The following is a 21,493-nucleotide window of genomic DNA, read 5'->3' as shown; positions in this document are numbered from 1 at the left end:
TACACACGCACGCCCAGCACTTCGCGTTGGCCAGGCGTGTATGCCTTCGGGGGCTCAGAGCTCAGCTCAGCACCTCTTCTTCCCGGAGACTCCATCTCCCGGCTCTCCCTTGGGGGGCTCGTGTGCCTACTGCCTTACAGTGTGTTTCCCTAAGCGGGCGCCCAGACCAGGATTTGAGCGCTAGGAGTTTATTGGGGAATAATCCTGGGAAGCGTTGATAAGGGAGTAGAGAAGTGAAATAAGAGAAGGAGTCAATAGGGGGAGGAAAACCTATGCAGGTCGCCCTGTAGACAACTGGCCTTGTCCTGCAGGGGAATTCCGAGAAGTAGGCAGGATGCTGCCCTGGGGGTTCCCCCGCTGGGGCATGAGGAAGCTCTGTGTTAACACACCACTGTCATTCGTTGGTTGAGGGCTGCTGGGGAGGCAGTCACACCTCCTTCCAGCTGCCGGGCAGAGAGGGCTTCAGGGGGCAGAGGAAGCCCCAGGCCAGGGAGGGCAGGTAGCTCTGTGGGAGCCGTGGGAACCGCGAGACAAGGCCCAGACGTGCCACATCGGCGGGGAGTCTGCAGCCCCATTAGGCTGTGTCTGCCTGTGCTCGCTGCCCGTTGCACTGTTTTATAATTGCTTATTTCCTAGACCGCGAGCCACCTTAGGGCAGAGGCTATACCCGCAATCTCCGTACCTCACTGTAGGCTGTAGTCTGGGCACCCGGGAGTGAAGAATGCACAACATACCCGGCGTGGGATTGCTCTTACCCTCATCTCACAGATCTAGAAACCAAGGCTCGGAGAGGGGCCATGACCTGCTCGAGGTGGCATAGCTAACGAGTGGCAGACTCAGACCTCCCAGTTCCGAATCCTGTTTCTTCCCATCTAATGACAGCCGCCCACGGTGTTCTTCTCCACTCCTCCCAGGCTTGCCGCCCCGACTCGAAGGCATGCACAGGCCCACGGATCTACCACACCTTGACCCCCAGTCTGCAGAGGCTGGATACTTTTTCTTTGGACCAGTGGCAAGGTGAGGTGATGAAAAGGTGAGAGTAATCTTCTAATAGATATTTACAGGTTGCAAACCCGCTGGATCTACGGAGGAGGTCCTCCAGCAGCTTTTTGTGTCTCTCTACCTTTGCTTCTCCCCGATGACTGAGCACAGAGCCCGGGCTTAAGTCTGAAGAGTGTCCCTCTTTGGCTTAAGAAGCCGCTGCTTTGACCTGCTTAGTATTAGTACCAGCGCTTTCCCTGACCTACTCCACTCATTTCATGACATAATAATTATGCAAAGTACAATGGAACTATGTTATTAGATTTTAAAAAAAGTTCTAACAGCAAACCCTTTTTCTTCAAATGAAATCTTACAGGAAAGCTCAGGATGATGGCTGGTGAGGGCAGAACGGCTCTCGGGGGAGGGTTTCAGGGGAAGCGAGCGCTCCCAGATAATCTCTTATTCCCACAAGCAGTCATGTTGGTCCAGCAAGGAGGTGGGCTCTGTTGAAACTGAGCTGTCAGAGCAACAGAACACGCAGGGCCACCTTGGCCTACCCTGAAATGTCTCTGGTCCCCCCAAACTTCTGCTACGTGAAGGTGTCCACTTTTGCACACGGACAATGATCACAAGGGTTGGTTTGTAACTCACGAGGAAAGGAGCCGTCAGCAGTGGAAAGAATATGCCAGCAAGGCCACCGGCAGTAGCTTGCTGGAATGTGGTATTTGAAATTCTTCTCACCCTGCATCCCTTCTCTCCCTTCCTACAATGTTCCCATTTTACTAATGGGTCCCATGGCCATGCCCTTCACTGTCACCCCCATATCCTAATGAACCTCACTTCTGAGATCTGAGGTCAGCAGAGCCTTGATCCCTACTCTTCAGCCTGCTTTTAGGGCTTCCTAAGACCTCAAGTTCCTTTTAGAACGTGTGGCTGGGCCTTAACCTTATCTGCTCTGATGAAAGAGCCTTTCCCCAGGAGAAATGCTCATACTGACAAAATGTATATAATTTTGCAATGTTCCTCTATCCCCCCCAAACCTTGGATCTGGAAACAGCTCCTGCTCTAGTCTTCCCAGCCCTGCCCCTGGAAGATAAAGATGAAGTTGATGTGTGGAGAGCACAAGTCAGACAGCCTACCCTAATAAATCATGGAGTAGGGACAGGTGACAAGCAGACATTGCACCCAAGTGACTTTGCTCCTTCCAGCGCACTCCAGTAAGGGACACATGGCAGGTGTGGCTCACGTGCCTGGACGGGGAGCTGCTGACAAACCCGAGAAGGACAGAGCAGACAGAGTGGAGGCAGCACGGGCTATGCTGATCTGATAAGAGGGTTAGGTTTCCCTTCCCGCCTCCACCCCTAAAGCCTTCAGACTAAGCAGCTGCGTGTGCTCCCTCTTTCTCAGTTGGAAATGGTCTCTCTGTCCAGGCAGTAGCCGCATGCCCGCGTGCCAACATGACATGGTCTTTCCCACCTGGGCCCACGCCATGCCCTCTGCCAGCATGTCCCTTGCTCCTCAAGAGTCGGCTCTGTTTCAACTCCGAGCCGGTGCCCTCCTTCTGGGTTAGCTGCCCCCCTGCATGTGTTACAACTGATGTGCCCGTATCGATACATTGTTATTATCCAAAATCCATAGTTTATATTCAGTCTTGGTGTTGCACGTTCTGTGGGTTTGGACAAATGTATCAGGACATGTGTTCACGAACACAGCGTTCTCCCGAGTCCGGTCATGGTCCTAGAACTCCGCTGTGCCCTGCCTGGCCATCCCTCTTCACTTCCCTCCAGCAAGGGCGGGCCACCGCAAATGTTCTGCTGTCTCTGTTCTTCCGTGGAGCAGCATGTAGTGGGAACCATACACTGTGCAGCCTTCTCACACTGACTTCTTTCACTTACGTAAGCTTCCTTCGTATAACTCCCAATTTTCAGCTTTTTAAAAAAAGATTTTATTTATTTATTTGAGAGAATGAGTGAGAGCAGGAGCGAGGGGAGGGGCAGAGGAAGAGGGAGAAGCAGGCTGCCCGAGGAGCAGGGAACCCCACGTGGGGCTCGATCCCAGGACTCCAGGATCATGACCTGAGCCGAAGGCAGATGCTTAACCGACGGAGCCACCCAGGCGCACCCCCCCCCCCATTTTCAACTCTTGAGAATGAATTGAAATTATCGCAAAGTACTGAAAGGCAGACCTTCACCCTGCCTCATTCTCTTCATTGGATAAGGAAATATCTGCCTCCTGCCTTTTACAACAGGTAATGGAGGCAGGGGGCAGAGGGAGAGGAGCATCTCGGAAGAACCAGACGGGAGAGGCAGGTGGCTCCTGCCCCTGCGGGGGACGTGACTCCTGGCTTCCAGCTCGCGGGGCTTGTGACCCTTCACCTTCTGGGTGCTGGCCTCACCCAGCCTCTCACCTTCCTCTCGCTCTGTCCCCTCCCCCGCCACACCCTTCTCCCTGCTTGCTTCAGAGAGAAAACCCTAGGAGGCCAGGTCTGTGTGCTCCTGGCTGTGCCCACACCCAGAAGCAGCCATCATAGCCATCCCCTAATAAGATTTTGCAGCCTTGGCTCCTGGCAGCTGAAGCCAGTGATAACTGGATAGTATTTCTTAGCATGGGGCTTATCGTTTATTTTTACACTCACGCAATGCTCATGTAAGAAGAACCATGTTTGCATTTCAAGCCTGTGGAGCAGCTTAAGAACATGGGGTCAGAATCAGACAGGCCTGGGCCCAGATGACACTTTCGTTACTGCCAACTAGCTGTACGATCCTAGTTAAATTCGTTCTCTCTGTGGGCCCTCATTTTCTCAGCTGCAGAAACGAACACAGTAATTCCTTCTCTGAGAGTTATTCTGAGGATTGAATTTATATGTGTCTTGCACACAGAAAGCTTTCACTAAGTATCAATTCCTTTTCCTCACTCGGAGCTGGGGGACCTGGGTTTCAACTCCAGTTTTGTTATCTAACTTTGTAACCAGGGGCTAGTTCTAAATCAGAGACTCCCAAGCCAAAAGCTGCCTGGCTCCTGTTTATGTGTAAATTTTTAATTGCAAACTTTTTTTTAAATTGAAAATCTTTTTTTATATACCCCCGGAAACCACACATATCACAACTGTGCACCCTGATGAATTATTGAAAACTGAACACTCTGTGCACTCAGGACGCAGCGAAGAACTAGGGGTTGTTGTGACCGATCTGCGGTGAACATCTATCTCACGTCTGTCTTTTGGGGAAGCGCGTGCCTCTCCGTGGAGTCTATTTCTAGGAGTGAAATTTGCGGGATCATAGGGTAGATGTAAGTGTAACCTTACTGGAAACTGCCGACTTTTCCAAAGTGGCCGTACAGTTACCTCTCCGACAGGCAGCATCCGAGAGTTCCGGTTGCTCCCTATCTTCTCAACACTGGTTTGTTTTTTTGTTTTTGTTTTTCTGTCTTTATCATCTTAGCCATTACCCTGCCCCTGTGTTGATGCTTCTCTCCTCTCTGGAAGTTCTTTCTCAGTTTGTGCTTGGGCTCCTCCAGTGACACAGCACTCCCTGTGACCAGGGGCACCCCTTTCATCTTTGGACACTTCTGTTCTCTTAAGCTCTTCTTCATATAGTCACCCTTCAGATGTTTCAAAAGCAACACTCGTGTGCCTCACTTAATGCTCTCTTCTTCAGAAAAGAAAACTATTTCCAGCTTCTTTAAAGTTGCTAGGAAAGGGGAGCCTGGGTGGCTCCGTCGGTTAAGCGGCTGCCTTCAGCTCAGGTCATGATCCCGGGGACCTGGGATCGAGCCCCACATTGGGCTCCCCGCTCTGCAGGGAAGCCTGCTTTTCCCTCTCCCTCTGCCTGCCGCTCCCCCTGCTTGTGCTCTCTCTCTCTCTCTCTGTGTCAAATAAATAAAATCTTAAAAAAAAAAAAGTTGCTAGGAAATATGGACTTTTATGCTCTCGTCATCCTGCGTGCCTGATGGACACGCTTAGCTTCTCTGGGCTTCAGCTTCCTCATCTGTAAAATGAGGGGGGCGGAATAGAAGATCTTTAAAGTCATTTTAACTCCAGTATTCTGTGTTAAATGTCATCTTGGGAATTCCTGCAGAGATGCCCATGTACGTCTCAAATCAGGGCTCTGGTCCCCCAAGTGTTCCTATAAACATTTATCTGCTCACCGTAGCGAATGGAGACATTTAGTCCTTTAATTTCTGCTTCTTCCAACAAGTAGTTACTGAGTGCCAAGGCTGTCCCAGGTGCTGCAGAAGGAGTTCAGGATGGCTGAAGTGATCTGGGTCTGTCCCGCCACAAGTGGCTCCGGCGAGAAGCAGGAGGGGCAAATGGATTATGTGCCTGGGGGACCCGGGAGCATCCAAGGGAGGTTGTAACTGTGCCAAATGCATTTGAGAAAGACAGGAGTCATGGGAAATGTCGAGGCTTATGAACATCACCCGAGGCTGGAGGGTGGCTGGGGGAAGGGAGGTGTGATGCTGTCTGTGCCCAGTCACCGAGGGAGTGTGGCCAAGGCATTGCTCCGAGAGGAGCTGGGGGAGTGCAGGTTTGCCCCTCAACATTCTCAGGATTTACTTCGTTTGCAGCAAATAACTCCCAGGCCACACTTCTTGTTCTACTTTCTCTCCGACATAAGTGTCAGTAGAGCATAAGGACCAAAGAACAGGTCAGCGGATCTGGATAGCTGCTGGCCCGTCTAAAATGTCCATTGTGCAGAGACCAGCCTAATGGAACTGACCCAAACGCTGTCACGATGTGAAGGCAGGGTGGAGAACAGAAAAATCCGAATTAGGTTTGCGAGATGTCAAGTCTCCCAGAGCCTAAGAGGAGCACTGCTTTGAATATTTTAGAAGAAAACCTAGTATCGCGTATTTATTTAAGCCTCACAAGAAGCCCGTACAGCAGAGAACACCACCTTGCTTGGCAAATGGGGAAACTGAGACACAGAAGGTCTCAGGACTTGCCCGGGGCCCCCGCTTGTGAGAGTGGGGCCAGGATCACAGACTCGGGTGGTCTAGCCTTAGTGGTGTGCGCCTCATCACGCCGACGCTCTAGGGCTCAGGAAAGGGCTTCATGGGTGCAAGGAAGCCTTCACTTGCAGGTCAGAACTGGAGGCGCGGCGGCTCGGCTCACTCTGGTGTTGGAATGGTGAGCTGTGGACTCTAACTCTCCTCCAGTTTTACCGAGAGGCCCAGAAATGAGTGCCCCAGGGTCACAGAGCTCACGAATACCCGTTACAATGTCGATAATCATGATACTTTTAAAAATCACTCCAAGGGGGAGGAAGTTCCCTGGGAAGATGCCGGATGCTGTCGCCAGGGGAAGGGACACACCAGGGAGTGAGTGCCACTTGCCCAGGGTCACACAGCCAACAAATGGCAGAATCTAACCCAAACTCAAATCCATCGTCCATCGAAGCCCAAGGTAGAAAGGATATCACCTTTTTATAGCAAACCTGGAGTGGGAGAGTCTTCTCTCTTTTCTTATCAGCCAAGCATGTAGTGGGGTCAGTGATTTAGGAAGCAAATTCTTGGGGTGTACTTAGTGCCTTACTCTGGGTTCATGATGGTAGGACTAGTAGATTGTGTCATCGGTCCCACTCCTTCACCCTTTGTCCTGTGACTTTATCTTCTCTCACCAAAAAGCAGAGTATGTTTCCCTACCTGTGGATTCTGATGAATTTGGCCTTGTGACTTGCCTTGGTCAATGAGATGGAAGGACTTCAAGCCGTCATTTGGCTTCTGCCATCCGGATGACAAGGACATGCCTAGGCTAACTCATGGTTCGGGTGGGTGGATGAAAGCCATGCGAAGCAGAGCTGCCCCGCCTAAAGCATCCTAGCCAGGCGCAGCCCAGAGTGGAGTCCCGTGCACCCTGTGCTTGCTCGAGTAGAGCGCCCCCTCCAGCCCTCCCCTCCCCCAGCCCCCCGGGCATGGGGCTCTCATCACAAAGGGCTGTTACTTGAAGTCACTGAGTGTTGGGCTGTTTTTGTGCAGCAAAGACTAAGTGGGTCAGTCGTCCTTTAGCTTCTCTTTCAGAGTGCTGTCCACACATCCGGTTCCATAAATCAGGGTTATCGTCTTGACCATTTCATTTGGTAAAAATAAGTCATCTGCTCACCAGTTTGGGACCCGATCCGCCCAAGCTGTTCAATGTACGTTGCATTTTCGTGCAAACAAGCTTTGAGACATGGCCAACTTTCTCTCTTCTGTTTCTCATTTTTCATGTGCCCTACATTCTAGTTAAGCTCATGTCCTGATTTTGCTGTGATAGAAAGACTGCTTGAGGTCAGTTCATCTCCTGCGTTTGTGTTTGTAACTGTAAATTATAGGTCATCGTTCCTTATAAAGGTATTAGCTGAAATGGAGCTCTTACATGGAAGAGATGTGTTTTCTTTTCTTGCAATACAATTCTCCTACGAAGAATGCTTAAGGATTCTCTTAACTTTCAAATATGACTATTCATGTATAAAAATTCATGGGTTTCACAATTGCAAAACTGAAACTAAAAGTCATATATTTTATTTTACCTCCCATTTAATAAAATCCAAAATCAGTAACTGGAAAAATGGGATGAATTTTTAAGAATCACAAATTCAATAGAAGAGAAGTATGTGATATGTATAATTTACTTAAAAATATTTCAGTATAAACTCTGTAACAGCCGTGTGTGCAGGTAGATCTCAAGATAGACTAAAACTTTAACATTGGAAGGACTTGCTTAGGAAAGCAGATGTCAGGACTGCTGCTATAAGCTACAGAAACTTTAATTAGATCGCGGGTTCCTTCTTCACTGGTAAGCGTGGTGCTGGATCTCGGTTTGGGTAGGTGTCCTGTGCAGGCGTACCTGCTGGGCATGGATGGGGACTAGAAGTCCAGTGAGCCCAGCATCCACACCCTCTCCAAGGCGCTGCCCTGGATGAGAATCTCTTCTGCCGTAGGCCAGGGGTTTCGCCTCCAGTCCACGGAGAGTGTTAGCTAAACCTCGTTGCTCTGTTATTGGTGTCTGCTTCACATGGATCCTTGCAGAGGGTCTAAGGGACATGGAGTGGGACGGCACAGACTTTCAGCAAGAGTTTACATGTCTGCTTCTGTGTCTGCTTGCTTATAAGGGTTTGCACCATGCTTACAAATGCTTTGCACAATTTCATTTGAGACTTGCGTTCATGGGACATGCCACCTGGCAGTGATGGCCAGGGGAGCCTGCAGACCTTTGCCTTCCTACCTACAATTTGGAAGGCTGCCCAGATCTACTGAAGAGAACCAGGAAGTTGCGAAAGGCCAAGCTGGCTTAGGCTTGGCCTCAGGAAAATATTTTGTGAAGTAAAAAACTTTTTAATACTGGAATATCAGATTTTATAGAATTGTACTACTCAGTGTAGACACAGATGGGGTACATTTCAGGCGCTCCGGGGTCGTTCCTCATTGCTGTACCTGGTACAGCATGTCTGCTTCACCAGGAGACAGGAGCACCCAGAAAGTATCCTGATTGCCTGGCCCACAGTTAGAGCTAAAACAACAATGTGTTTTTGATTTATGATATTTATCATTGTGAAGTAGATCAGGGGTCAGGAGCCAAATTCCCCTGTTGCCTGTTTTTGTCAATAGAATTTTTCTGGAATGTGGTCCTGCTCATTCCTTTAGACGCTGCTTGTGGCTGCTCTCACGAGCTGCAGAGGGCAGTGGCTGTGGCACATACCCTATGGCCTGCAAAGCCTAAAATAGTAACTATCTGGCCCTTTACAAAAAGATTGCTGACCCCTGACATAGACAGATAGCTTCAGTTTCTGGTTGTGCTACTTCTTTAAAAATCCCATTCATTTGGAAGTCGTGGGACTGGTTTGACTTGTGTTTTTATAAATTCTAAAGAGTGGCACTTTTAAAAGCATTTTTGTTGGCAGTATGTTTTCATTTGGTTTTAAATCTCAGAGTCTGTAGGAAACCCAAAGGAAGACATCACTGAGAAGAGGGGAGGAAGGGTCTTGTGATGATCACAGGAAGAGGAAGCCAGTGGGAGGAGATAGGGAACAGAAGAGCAACAGGGCCCTTTCCTCTGCCTCAGAAAAAACCCGCCCCGTTGCCTTTCTTTCTGCTGCTTAAACACACCAGTTTTCTTCTGACCTCAGGACCTTTGCACTGGCTATTCCCTCTGCCTGGATCACTTTTCCCTCGGGGATCCACCAGGCTGGTTCCTTCTCATCGTTCAGGTTTCAGGTCAACTCTCACCTCCTTGGGGAGACCTTTCCTGAGCATTCACCCCAAACAGCCCAGTCATTCCCCTCCCCAAACACACACACACACACACACACATTTTCGAAAACATTACCCCTTATTTTTTTTTCTTTATGTCACTCCCTAATTGAAATGATCTCCTGCTTGTTTAGTGGGAGGCACTCCAAACACCAGGAGAGAAGGACTCTCATCTGTCTCATGCATCATTGTGCCCCTGATGCTTCCGCAGTGCCTGGCACGCCCCGGTCCCAAAGGGAAAGAGTGTGGAGTAAATTAATGGACAATTAACAGCCGTATGGTAATTACCGAGCCTTTAGTCTCTGAGGCCCCTTTCCCCACCTGCCTAGGCTCATGGTGGAGAAGCTGAAAGCAGAGCTTTCATGTTTACACAGAGAATCGAGGCAAAGGCTGAGACAACAGCTTTTCATAACCTAATCATATCAGAAAGGGTTCCATCCTGCTAGCACTGTGCTGTTTGTCTCCTGCCTAGTCTTGTCCTTCTCTCAGCATTTGTAGAACACAGGCTCTTTGCCAGGCACTTGAGCTTGTGCCCTTGGGGAACTTCCGGTTCTGGGGGAGAAAGTCATTAAACACACAATACCGGTGTGTTTCCAGGAAACACTCAGGGGGTACACCTTGCCTCACCTGCCTGGTTGGGGAGCCCTCTCTGAGAAGGGGGCTTCCAACCAGGGGGCTGAAGGGTGAGAAAAAAGTAGCTAAGCAGCAGCATCGGGACAGATAGGTGACAGTTTTCCCAAGCAGGGGAGCATGGTGGTACCTGGAGGAACTTCGGGAATGCCTTTGGAACAGTGTTTGAGGACAGTGCTAGTGGTGAGGAGAGCAGGTCCTGTTCCCCAGGATCTCCGAGGGTACTGGAACCATGCAGACTTCAGCCAGCTAAGGGAGGGGGGTCTTCACTGGGGGGGGGCGTGGAGTGAACCCCTTCAGAGCCCCTGCTGATCCGACTCTGCTCTGACCCCCTCCCCGCGGGGTGCTCTCAGCAGGGGAAGGAATGAGCACCTACTGTGGCAGAGACAGCTCTCCTTCCGGGGTTTGCAAATAAGTCACAGTAGCACACAGGTCAGGTCTGAGAAGGTTCCTGGGACACAGGGTGTGCCAGGGGAACACCACGAAGGTTCCAGACCAACCGAGACTAAGTTGCTCAACCTACCAGCAGGGTTGCCCTTCCAGCCCTGCACACTGGTGGTCACAGTGATTCTTAAAAGGACAATGCATTTCCATACCTAGTGGTTTAGGAGATAGATAGCGGTCCCCTGAACCTCGGTGCTGTGTCCCCACACCCCTGTCAGCGTGGCCCGCCAGCCCAACATGGCCCAGGACCTCAGCCCTTGGATCCTGGAACTAAGGGGGTAACCCCGATTGGCCACTGCCCATGCTGTACGTATTGACCAATGGCACCTTGTGGTACCCCTCATTCTGTTGTCCTGCCTTCTGCTACGCCTTGACTAGGGTTGGAGCTCACCGCATCTCCCCTTCCTGTCAAGATGCGTGCCCACGGATCTGGAGAGCAGCTGCTGTCTCTCCTAGTGGGCGGGCGGTGGCGGGGGAAGGGGGGAGTCAAAGGTGGTAAATGAGAGCACAGCCTGAAGGTTTCCTCCCTTGTCCTCCCTCTGGAGCACCTGCAAAGATGCAGCCTGAGCCTATTCGTGGAAACTGGCATAAAATTCTACACCAAGCGTTGCCCAGCAGATGTGACCCCCTGATTCCCAAGAATGGAAGGTTATAAATGAGTTGGTGAGCAACCCCGTGGCGCATCTTCTAGGCTGGCTTGATGCCGCATGTTGGAAAAGCTAACCAGCCACCTCTCTGATGTCAGGCCTTGTTTTGTGACAGTTGGAAGTACTTGAGACGCTCACGGACACTTTTCTTTCCAGGTTGCCGGTTTCCCGTCTGCATCTCTTCGGAGCCAGTTACAGCAGGAACTCTATAACTGTGCTCCGACGAGGAGTTTTGGTCGCCCATCCCCTGTTACAGGTTGAAATCTGCATTTGTTGAGCTGTTTCTTGTGCATGAGGTCAGGGAGGTGACCCCCGCCCAAGTACAGTGAAGGGGCAGTCAGAGGGAGACTTCCCATGAGGGTCAGGCAAGAGGACATGCAGACAGGAGATCAGGGGGGTGGAAGGAGAGAACAGTCTGGACATTTATTCCTGTCCCCTGCTCTGTTAAGTTACAGAGGGCTGGTGACATGTCCCTACCTGTGGCCACAGCCCTCAGGAGGTGGTCTTTCCACAGATGCACTCCCCTGGCTGTGGGTTCCACAGTGTGCCTCCCTTCCCTTGTGCCTGCAGGCTTGCGGGAGAGGGGGCCTGAAAAGCTTCCCCGTCTTCCTTTTACTATCTTCAACTCTGCCCACACCTTTGTAAAGAGTCCCTTTATTAGACTCTCCTTCAATTGCCCAGTTTGCGGTGCTATCTGGTTCCTGCTGGGGGCCTGAGGACCGAGGAGCCAGAGCGGAGCTGCAGAGCAGTGTGAATAGAGGGAGGGGCAGGTGCTCTAAAGGGCGGGGGTTCTGTAATGGTGCTTGCAGAGCACCGTTTCGCTTGGTCAGAATCCCTATGACCCCAGGGGCTAGTGTTCTCACCTGGCTTCTCGAGGGTGGTGTCCAAGGCTGCGGGGGCTGCCATAACCAAGCACACAGACTGGGCGGCCGAAACAACAGGAACTCGTTTCCTCTCGGTTCTGGAGGTGGAGGTCCAAGATCAAGGTGTTGGAGCGGTTGCTTTCCTTCTGGGGCTGCTCTCCCTGGCTTGTAGACGGCGTCTTCTCCTCCCTGTAGCTTCCACTGGTCTCCCCTCTGTGGGTGTCTGGGTCTTCGTCTCCTTTCAAAGACACCAGTCATGTTGGATTAGGGCCCACCCATATGACATCATCTTACCTTGATTAACTCCCAAAAGACCTTTTTCCAAGTACAGTCACATCCTGAGGTACTTGGGAGTTAGGTCTGCAGCATATGAATTTGAGGGGGGACACAATTGAGCCCATGAAAGGTTGTGAGCCTCTCAAGGCCAGAGAGAGTGTCCTTGAAGCTCCATGTCCCCAGGCGCCCAATTCTTGCTTATCTCGCTGTGCGGTCTTAAACCAGCTCCTTCCCCCGGAACCTTCCTCATCTGTGAGGTGAGAGGCAGCTCTCAGCTTGTGTCAGTCATCCAGAGGGGACGAAGTGATATGGTGCGCTTCTCCTGTTTGCCTTTTGGGCCAGCTGGGCTCCGTCTCAGGATCCAAGCACCTGTCTCAACACTGTGAGCTGCCGGTAGGTCGCAGGGGGGATGGCCAGGTGAGAGAGCTCCTGCGTGAGTCATCTTTCGCCTTTGCTTGGGGCTATGAAGGGAGGACGCAAAACAGCCACCTGAATGGTAGTGGCCAAGGAGAATTACCTCTGAATGTAATAGGGTGACTTCTGCTTCCTTCTCTTCTTGCCTCCCATCACTCCCAGGCCTCCTGTGTCCAGCTTGCTGTTTCTTTCCCCCTGCGCCTTGGCCCCGGCTGTTCCTTCTGCCTGGAGCGGTCTCCCTACCAAACCCCTCAACGCCCCGTAAGTTATGCCTTCTAGTGGTCTTCTCTGACCCTTCAGGCTGGACTGTGTCCTCCTTGCCCTGAGTCCCAAGTCCTTCTCTTCTGCACGGCGCACCTACTGCACTCCTCTTCTAATGCATCATTCCCTCTATTGGATTACGAAATTCTGGAGGACCGATGCTGTGACCACATTTGTGGTCTTTAGAGAACAATTTTGGCACTTGGTAGGCACCCCATCAATGCTCTAGGAGTGAATGAATGACCTGACCTTTTTTTCTTAATGAATTTCTCCCAAGTGTTACTCAGCAAACATCCTGACAGTTCTTTCATAGCCTTATGCTAAACTGTCAGTTTGCTACCAGCTGAGTTAGCCATGTGGGCTCAGATCATCCCCTTGGCGGGGGCGTGGGGTTGGGGGGTGGACAGAGGTGAGTCAGGTCCGGCTGCTTCCCTGTTCAAAAGGGAAGACAGGTGCATTCACAGGGTCGGCACAGCATGTAGGAGTCATGGAAAAGGACTGATGGAGTCACTGACTCTGCCTGGGGTGTAAGGAAGGCTTCACAGAGCCAGGAACATTTGGCCAGGGTTCTGAAGGATGTAAAGGAGTCCAACAGGTGGAGGAATGTGGGGGAAATATTCTAGACACATACAACGGCCCGGCATCTTTAAGAAATGGTGACGTGTTAGGCGAGGCAAAGCGTGTCCGGTTCGACATGAAACTGTTATTTGTACTGCAGACACTGAGTAGACTAGAACTCCCATCCCTCTACTCTGGGGATGCCTCTTCCACCAGCCCGTGAGCTTTGGATTTGGGCTGAAAAGGTACATAAGAGAATTTTAGAGAATTTTATTAAAATGGGAGCCTCCTGCCTCCTCTTTCTCCAGCATTAGTGACCGAGGCAGCGCAGAAGGCTGGCAGGCACTGTGTTGGCACTTGACCTTGAGTCCGCCATCCCTAGAAAAGCGGTCAGCCACTTCCTGTGGGGCCGTGAGGCTCAGCAGCAGGCCCAGTGGATGCTCGGGGAAACCGTGGGGACCTGTGGAATGCCCTGTGGTCGATCAAAGGCCAGCAGAGCAAGTGGAATGTGGCATCTCACAGCAAAGATCGAGCCAGGCAGCTCAGGCCATGACCTTCTACTAATTGGGCTTTCTCTCCCACCGCTGCTCACCCCACACTTCTGGCTAAGCACACAACCCAGGGCTGCTCATCCTGCCCTGCCTGCCTCTCTGTGCACTCCTTGGGGACTCACATGAAAGATGGCCTCCCCACCACAGGCTACGGGGCCCTTATTCGCTGGACAAGTCGTCAGAAGCAGAAGGGGCTGATAGAGGGGCCACGCAGAAAGGCCTGGGCTCTTCGTGAGGCCCTGCCTCTGGTCCCGAGGTGACATTGGGAAAGTCCTTAGCCTGGCTGTTCACTGTTGTCTCCCTGCCCTATACGATGGCGGTGAAGGCTGTGTGAAATGATGAGCATGAAGGGTGTGGAAAACTCTAGAAGATTGGCCCATGGAGTCACAATCATTTATTTGGTTTCATTTCTCCTTGTTCCGGCAGCAGCAAGATTTACCTCAACAGCAGCTCTCCCTGGTGATCATATATTCTGGGCCTTGTGAAAATAAGAGAAGGCCCACACAAGAGGACTTGGGGGGCTGGAGCGGGGAGCCACAGCATTCAACGTCAGTTACGGGAAGGGGTATCAATTACAGGCCTAACGAAACAATGCACATTATCTCCCATGGGAGCTGGGCCACCCCTGCAGCGTGGCCGTGAGAACCCCTCATCGGCCCTGAACTCCTCCTGCCTTTCTCCAATGGCCTTTCCTTCAACACAACCCCTTCCAAATTCCACCTTCTTCTCCATACAGTAACATTCCTCTTCCTTGTTTGTGGGACTTGCCTGTGTTTTTGCGCTAGCTTGCTCATCCCGAATTGCAATTCTCTGCTATTCTTGAATAAACCCATTTTTGCTGGTAAAATGTTTTACTTCTAAGGTTAACAGCCTCCAATGATGGGTGTGGTCTGAGAGTTGCACAGACCATCAGAACTAAGAGCTGTATGGAATATTTAACTGTGCGGTTCTTTGGGAATGCCTGCTTCCTGCCACCTCGAATGTTCCCTGCATGACTCCCCTCTGTGGTCAGCCCCTCCCTGGCTTGTCTTTCTTGGTGCTGTCTGCTCCTGCTGCTGCTTTCAGAGCCGCCTGCTGACCTGTCGTCTTTGATCCAAATTCCAGTCATCCTGAAGGCCTCCACCAAGCTGCTTCTTTCTTCTTCAGGAAGTCTCCTTTGGTTGAAACAGCTTAGAGTCTATCCAGAGGTCTGTTTCTCTCATTCCTGTTTGCTTCTGGGGAGCAAGCTTTAAAGACTCTACCTTCCCCCAAATTGATGCGGGAGATCTCAAACCCTTGAAACTGAAGTTTGAGCTTTGTTGCAAGGCGAAGTTGGGTGATGTCTCATGTCTGTTTCCTATTGCTGCCCAACAAAAACCTCCAATTTCTCACAATTTCATGGGTGGAGTAGGCCCGGCCAGTGGTTCTTCGGTGCCCCGTGGAGTAGCCGATGTCCCTCACGTGGCTGCACTGGCTGGGGAGCGGCTGGAACCTAAATGTCCAGGAGAGTCTCTTCTCTGGATTCCCGGGCCATGTGGCCTCATTGTTGGGTATTCTAGCTTGAGCTTCCCTGCAGCATGGTGGCTGGCTTCCGAGGGGAGTGTCCCGGGGGGCAATACCCAGTGAGAAAGTGCTGGTCAAGCCTCTGTGTGTGTCCCCTTGGTCAAAGCATGTCACAAGGTCAATGCCAAAGTCAGTGTAGGAGGGGGTTACACACACGTGTGATCTCAGGGAGGCATGGTTCACTGGGGGCCACTGTTGTATGACTTCCCACGGACACCTTTCCTTTCATCTGGCCTTTACGAGAACAATTAAAACACGGCATGTCTGTGTGGCTCCAGGGTCCGTCGGCTGAGCCCCAGTTGTTCCTTTCTACAAGTTCCTCCTCTCCTCTATCCCCGAGACCAGACCCCTGCACACCCGCCAGCTTCTCTGCACAGACTTTCTGCACATTTGCTGCTGGAAGTGATGATGGCGTATTGCAAACTCCTCCAGGGGCTTTTTTCATGCGTCAGTTGTGAGAAGTTTCAAAACAATATTGTGATATTTCATTGTTGTTGTTGACGGCGGCCCGAGGAGCTGTCTTATTACTCCGTGCTTCACCACCACTGCCATTGAACAGACGAGGGGACTGAAATCCAGACTCTAAGTCCCACAGTGGGTTGGTGGCAATGCCCAGACCAGAATGCAAATCTCCTGACACTCTGTGGGCTCCTCTGTCCTCTCCTGGCCGCGTGTCGCCGTGTCTCTTGCCCCTCGGTGGACCGAAGCGACGTGACCCAGCACAAGCACCATGGCGTCCACCGAGCTTCTCAACTGCTGCCTCGTTCCTCTCCCCCAATTCCCCGATGTGGCCCCGAGAAGGAAAGCACAGCCCACATACGCCACTTGTCCAAAGTGTTACAGCCTCTGTGTCGTGGAAAGAGGACTTCATAGAACTCCGAGCTGGGCCTTCCAGTTCCCTCCCTCCCTTCTTTTCTTCTCTGGAAAGGCCTTCTGCGCTCATGGAGGAACGTTCAACTGTTTTAGAGACACATTCCGTGGAAACTCTGTCTACGTGGGAGCCTGGATCGCTAGGCCCCGACATCCTCACAATGCTGTCTGCTGCTCGGTGTGTATTTGCAGACTGTGCGTGTGTAATCGTGTTCATGCATAGCCTATAAAAAGTGTTCCCAAACGGTAGCGTGCTCCACGCACCGTCCGGAACCCTGCTTTTCACTGCGTGGTGCATCTTGGAGCACACCCCTTATCTGCGCTCCTACATCAGCCTTATTCTTTGAAACATGTTTGGAGGAATCAGCCCTCTAGTCACAGGCGCCCAGATGCCTGGGCTTTTTCAAAATCTTTTTTTTTTTTTTCCTATTCTAAACATCTAACAGTGCTGTCCTTGCCATGGCCGTAAAATCAGGGTGTAAATCCGCATTGTTCCTTTTCCTCGCCTCCTGGGTTCACCCCTTCCCCCACCCCCTCCCTGCAGGGCATAACTGTTTACTGGGCCCCAGTGATGAGCCTGGCACTCTTCTAGGCTCTGGCAACGCTCTTGTTTTTCCTTCTTGTTGCTGGGATCCCAGACCGCGCACGCCCCTTCCTTCACACAGCCCAGTTACTACTGCTTGAAGTTGGGTTAAAGAATGTTTATTATGCTTATAAATCCATTAACCTTTTTGTAAACTATTCAAACACCACTGATAAAAACTCAAAACCTTACAAATCACATTTCTTTCACCACTCACACGCTTAGTCAAGTTACCGTTTCAATATTTCTATGCATCTAATACAGCACCTCTTGAATGCTTCGAACACCCAAAAACCCCAAACGTTTTTACTGCACCCAGAGCCTCTTTGTAAGAATCGTAACTGTTGATTTGACCAATTTCTCCCTTCTCGCCATAAAACTTATTTTTGTACTTTTCCAGGACTGCAATATCAGACCCAAAAGTAAGAGATTATCTCCTCCGCAGGTACATTGCAATCACAGCTTCTGGGTCATTGACTCTTGGATTCTGGAGCACGGAATCCTTCAGGGTGACAACTGGCAGCAGCATTTGCTGGTTGGGGCACCCTCTGTCATATCGGGGTCAGCTGCCATGTCAGTGGGACTTACAAGCGAGTTCCTGTAGGGTAAACCTCCGCGTACAGAGTCTCAGATGCTTCAGGTCCTGCCTGTTTACAAGGAACTTCAGTCGCCTCGGTAGCATTTCATTGTAACTGGCAGGGCCCGGCAGCAGTTGAATCTGTCGGCAGTCCTCCCCGGACATTTGGCTGATCCACTAACTTGCGACACCCTTTCTGAACCCTCTTCATACCTGGTTATTTATGAGACCACTGGTCTGGACCAGCCCTTCCTGGTTTGGGTACGGTTTCTACTCTTCCTGGAAAATTTTGACTTACTCATAGTAAACGTACCCACTCCTCTTGACTTGTACAGATAGACCACTTCATAAACAGAGAACTAACACATCATCACTTTTCCTTTTTTTATCCTGAAACACTCTTGCCTTTCGTAGACTCAGCTTGTTCTCAGAGATCAACAACCAGAGACCCAGCTATTTTTTGTGATGCGGAAGCTATCCCAAGCTGGGGGGGGGGGGGGGAGACCTGCTGTTCTCAGCTGACCGCTGCTGGCTTCCAGCAACAGCCCAGCACTTTTGCAGCATCCTGCTTTTCTGGTGATAGCAAGATGTTTCAGGCTGTTCCAATTTTCCCCTGCTCCCAAACACGGACTCAGCTTCTTTGAAGGAGCCCCGGTTAGTGCTAATAAAAAATTCTATCGAGGTCGATAGATGGGGGCTGAGGGTACACACAGACGTGATGGCCCTCGATGGCCACGGAGAAGACAGAACTCAGAAAAGACGTTGCTCCTGAGGTCCTAATTTTGTTCACAGTGAGACTGCTCATATCGTTCTAATATTACTATCCCCTTTTCTTTTACACAATTTCAAATGGATTTTTCTCTATGGTGTGCCTGTGTAGGTTTTTAACACTTCACTCAGACCGTGATTATGCCCACCTCTGATTTTATCATTGCTGTGTGCCTCGAGGCCCATTATTTTGAGGTCACCTGTGTATATGCTTTATCAGAACCTGATTTCAAGAAAGTGTCTTGTAAAATCATGTATATGTGCTCTTTTCGTGTAAATGCCTATTTGTCATGCAGCTTTGAGATATAATCATAAAATTATTGACACAAATATATTCAATTACATAGAATATTTATTATATAACCAGAAGCGATTTCATGTTAATAAACCTATCGATACAAATTCTTTCACGTGCTAGCCTCGAGGGGAGGATTGCTACCAAAGGTCCAGCTGGGAAGCTTGATCTCCTCTGAGAACCACTGTGGAAGTAGGATGCCATTAATTATATGATTTTGAGCAATTTATATTTAATTCTACCAGTGTTTCTTTATTAATTGAAGGCATTTTGAGATATTACTGGCAAATGAAAAGAATAAAAATGTTTGCTGATTGAAAATGTGCAAATCACTCAGCAGAATAATGGATGAGCCCAGAGTGGACGCCGTCTCTCCATTTGCAAATCTGGTCCCATAGAAAGGGACTCTGTTGTTTCCATATGCCTGTGGCCAGGCCAGTTTTCAGTAATGGTTAAGTGTTCAGTGACTCTTCTTTGGAATGAGGAGGAAGAAAATGCCATGGGAATAATAGAGAAGATTGTAGCTGTCCAACTAATTAACTCAGGACCATCACCCATAATCCACAATTGCTTTTTTTTTTTTAATTCGACTTTGTTAATATTTTGAGGCAAATTTTAAATTGCTTCATTTCCAAAATTCATTTTGGTCACAACATCCAGGAGCAATCCATCTGCTAATCAATAGCTAACATTTATTGCTGCTGCAAGAAAGCAGCCCAGCACAAAACCAATATTGTCAGCAACCAGAACAACTCTAATTTCCTAATAGAAATCGATTCACAGCAAAACAGTGATTATTGTAAATATTTATAGTTCTAGAAGGAAAAGCTCATCAATGCAGCTTTTTAGGCAGTTCATTTCCAGATGAAATCTGTGATGGGCTCCACCTAGCCATCTGTTTGTGATGTAGGATGTGGTGGGTGTGTGGCAGGAACCCTATGATTACCTTGGACTTGGTTCTGTGGGAGGCCCGATGGGTCGTTTGGACACGTCTCTGATGGTGATGTGATAAAATGGGAAGAACACTGGGCGTGGAGACCCGTTCCACACCTGGGTCTTCTCTGGCTTGCTGTGTGATCTCAAAAAGCCACATAACCTCTCTGAATATTTCTTTTCTCATCTGGAAAAGAACAATAATCTCATCTGTCCAATTTAACCTCCTAGTTGTCATGCCGATGAAATGAAACGATGGGGGAAGGAGATATCTCTGAACATATATCTAGTGGACTGCCCAAATTTAGGGTGTTATAATGACTCGTTATCTCCCAAGAACAGGATTAAGGAGCAAGACACAAGGCTCCTGAGAAATTCGATACGTCATCCTAAAGCTCAGTGTCCTTGGGGGTTTTAACTACTGAAACACAGGTGACGATGGGAACGAATGGGTTCACTCAGTACTACTACCCCGCGGTAGGACCTGGGAAGCCAGCGCGAGAAAGACCTGTGTGGCCTCTGCGCTCCTCATCCAGCTCATGGGCAGAGGGCTGTGTAAACACATAAATGCACTCATGTGGGGAATGGGGCAGAATAAATAGGAGCCAGAGCCAAGGGAACACACGGGCATGAGCTTCAGGGCTGTCTGAAGACTACCTCAAGTTGAGCAGCAACAGAGTGGAGGTAGTTCCAAAAAAATAAAGACTTGCAACAAGCATAGATAAGCTTTTCAGGGGAACCATAAAAATAAATCATTGTTTCCCAGACATCTCACCTGAGGTTCCCTTTTACATTATTTCCCCTTGTCTCTGCATATGTACCCTTTTCTTGAAAGTTGACTAATTCTTAAAAAGGTAAAGCAGTGTGCTTAAAAAGAAAACTATATTACTACTAGTAAATTCATATTACTAAATGAAAGACATCATTTGTTATAAACAAAAGATAGCCTTAAAAATACAAGCAACACAAAACTCATTAATTTATTCAATAAATAACTGTCAGGCTCATTTCTAGTTTCTGGGGCCAAAGGGGTGACCAAGACGAGATGGAGATAAATTCATGTCAGGCACTAACAGATACTGTGTAGGAAACAGAAAGGGACTTAGAAGGGCTACTTTGCAGGGGTGGTGCGGAAGGGCCCCCTTGGAAATGTCACTAGAGCTGAGATCCAAAGGAAGTGGCAGAGCGGATCCCCTTCACTTCGGAAGCTGAAAACAAGGTCATTACATCTCAAGCAGACACGCTGCCTGCAGAAGGCTGCGCGCCACACTAGCGGAAATGGGCGAGCGTTCGAGAGGCGTGCTCACACGCAACTGAGACTTTCTGCAGGACAGTCAGGACGGAAGGCGCTCACTTTCTCCAGGTGTCTCCAGGCTGCGCAATTCTGGCTGTACGACCCGGACTAGATCGAGCCGGGTACCCCCAGCGGAGAGCATCAGGCTTCGGGGAAACACTGCAACCCTTGGGAGGGACACCACCCCGACTGACAAATTAGTAAACCGAGCCCAAGGAAAGTTAAATCGCTGCCCCAGATTAGTTAGTAAAGGGCAGAATTGGGACACGAACCCAGAATTCTCCCTGCACGTCTAGCCCAGTGGCTCCACTCAGGTGAGTCCAAGGATGCGCAGGCAGGTGGATCTGCCGGCTCCCTGCAGAAATGGGAAGACTCCTAATCCTGCGATCCGGATTCCAGGCCTCTCGTTAGCGCCTTCCCAGGAGTGGCTCAAAACGCGGAGCGGTGGAACCAGCGGAACGGGATGCAAAGCGCGCCCGCCGGACCGGAGCATGCGCACTAGACCGCCCAGCCTAGACGCGCTCGGCGCTGGGGGAGGGTCACCCGAGGCTGACGTCCGCTACGCCGGCGTCAGCGCCCCGTGAAGAGGAGGGCGAAGACTCCATCCGCCATGTTGGATGCCGCAGATTCGCCATAACCTCGCCGGCTCTTTTCTTAAAAAAATAAAAATAAAAAGCGAAGCATCAGCGGGGCGCCTCGCCTTCGCAGTCGGCGCGGGAGGGGGCCCGGAAGAGCCCGAGGCTTTTTTTTCCTCCGCGGTGGGGGCGTTGCCATGGA

The 21,493-nt window shown here is 50.3% G+C and overlaps 1 protein-coding gene and 1 long non-coding RNA gene across 2 annotated transcripts in view; one reads left to right on the top strand and one right to left on the bottom strand.

The window, feature by feature from the left end:
• The first annotated feature begins 718 nt into the window (after positions 1 to 718).
• ZFAT (zinc finger and AT-hook domain containing) overlaps positions 719 to 21,493 on the top strand; it is a 206,638-nt gene continuing 185,863 nt past the window's right edge. Inside the window, exon 1 of the mRNA XM_040626166.1 lies at positions 719 to 1,017. Within this exon, the coding sequence (XP_040482100.1) occupies positions 876 to 1,017 (142 nt within the window). The 5' untranslated portion in view covers positions 719 to 875. The remainder of the gene's footprint in view (positions 1,018 to 21,493) is intronic.
• The window catches only part of LOC121101756, a 2,701-nt gene continuing 1,587 nt past the window's right edge, over positions 20,380 to 21,493 (bottom strand). Inside the window, exon 2 of the long non-coding RNA XR_005833794.1 lies at positions 20,380 to 21,369. This is a non-coding gene — a long non-coding RNA (uncharacterized LOC121101756). The remainder of the gene's footprint in view (positions 21,370 to 21,493) is intronic.

This window comes from Ursus maritimus, unplaced genomic scaffold, assembly GCF_017311325.1.
Source record: "Ursus maritimus isolate PB19 unplaced genomic scaffold, ASM1731132v1 scaffold_9, whole genome shotgun sequence".
NCBI lineage: Eukaryota > Metazoa > Chordata > Mammalia > Carnivora > Ursidae > Ursus > Ursus maritimus.
Note: the sequence above shows the minus strand (reverse complement) of the source record. Positions and strands in the feature narration are given on the sequence as shown.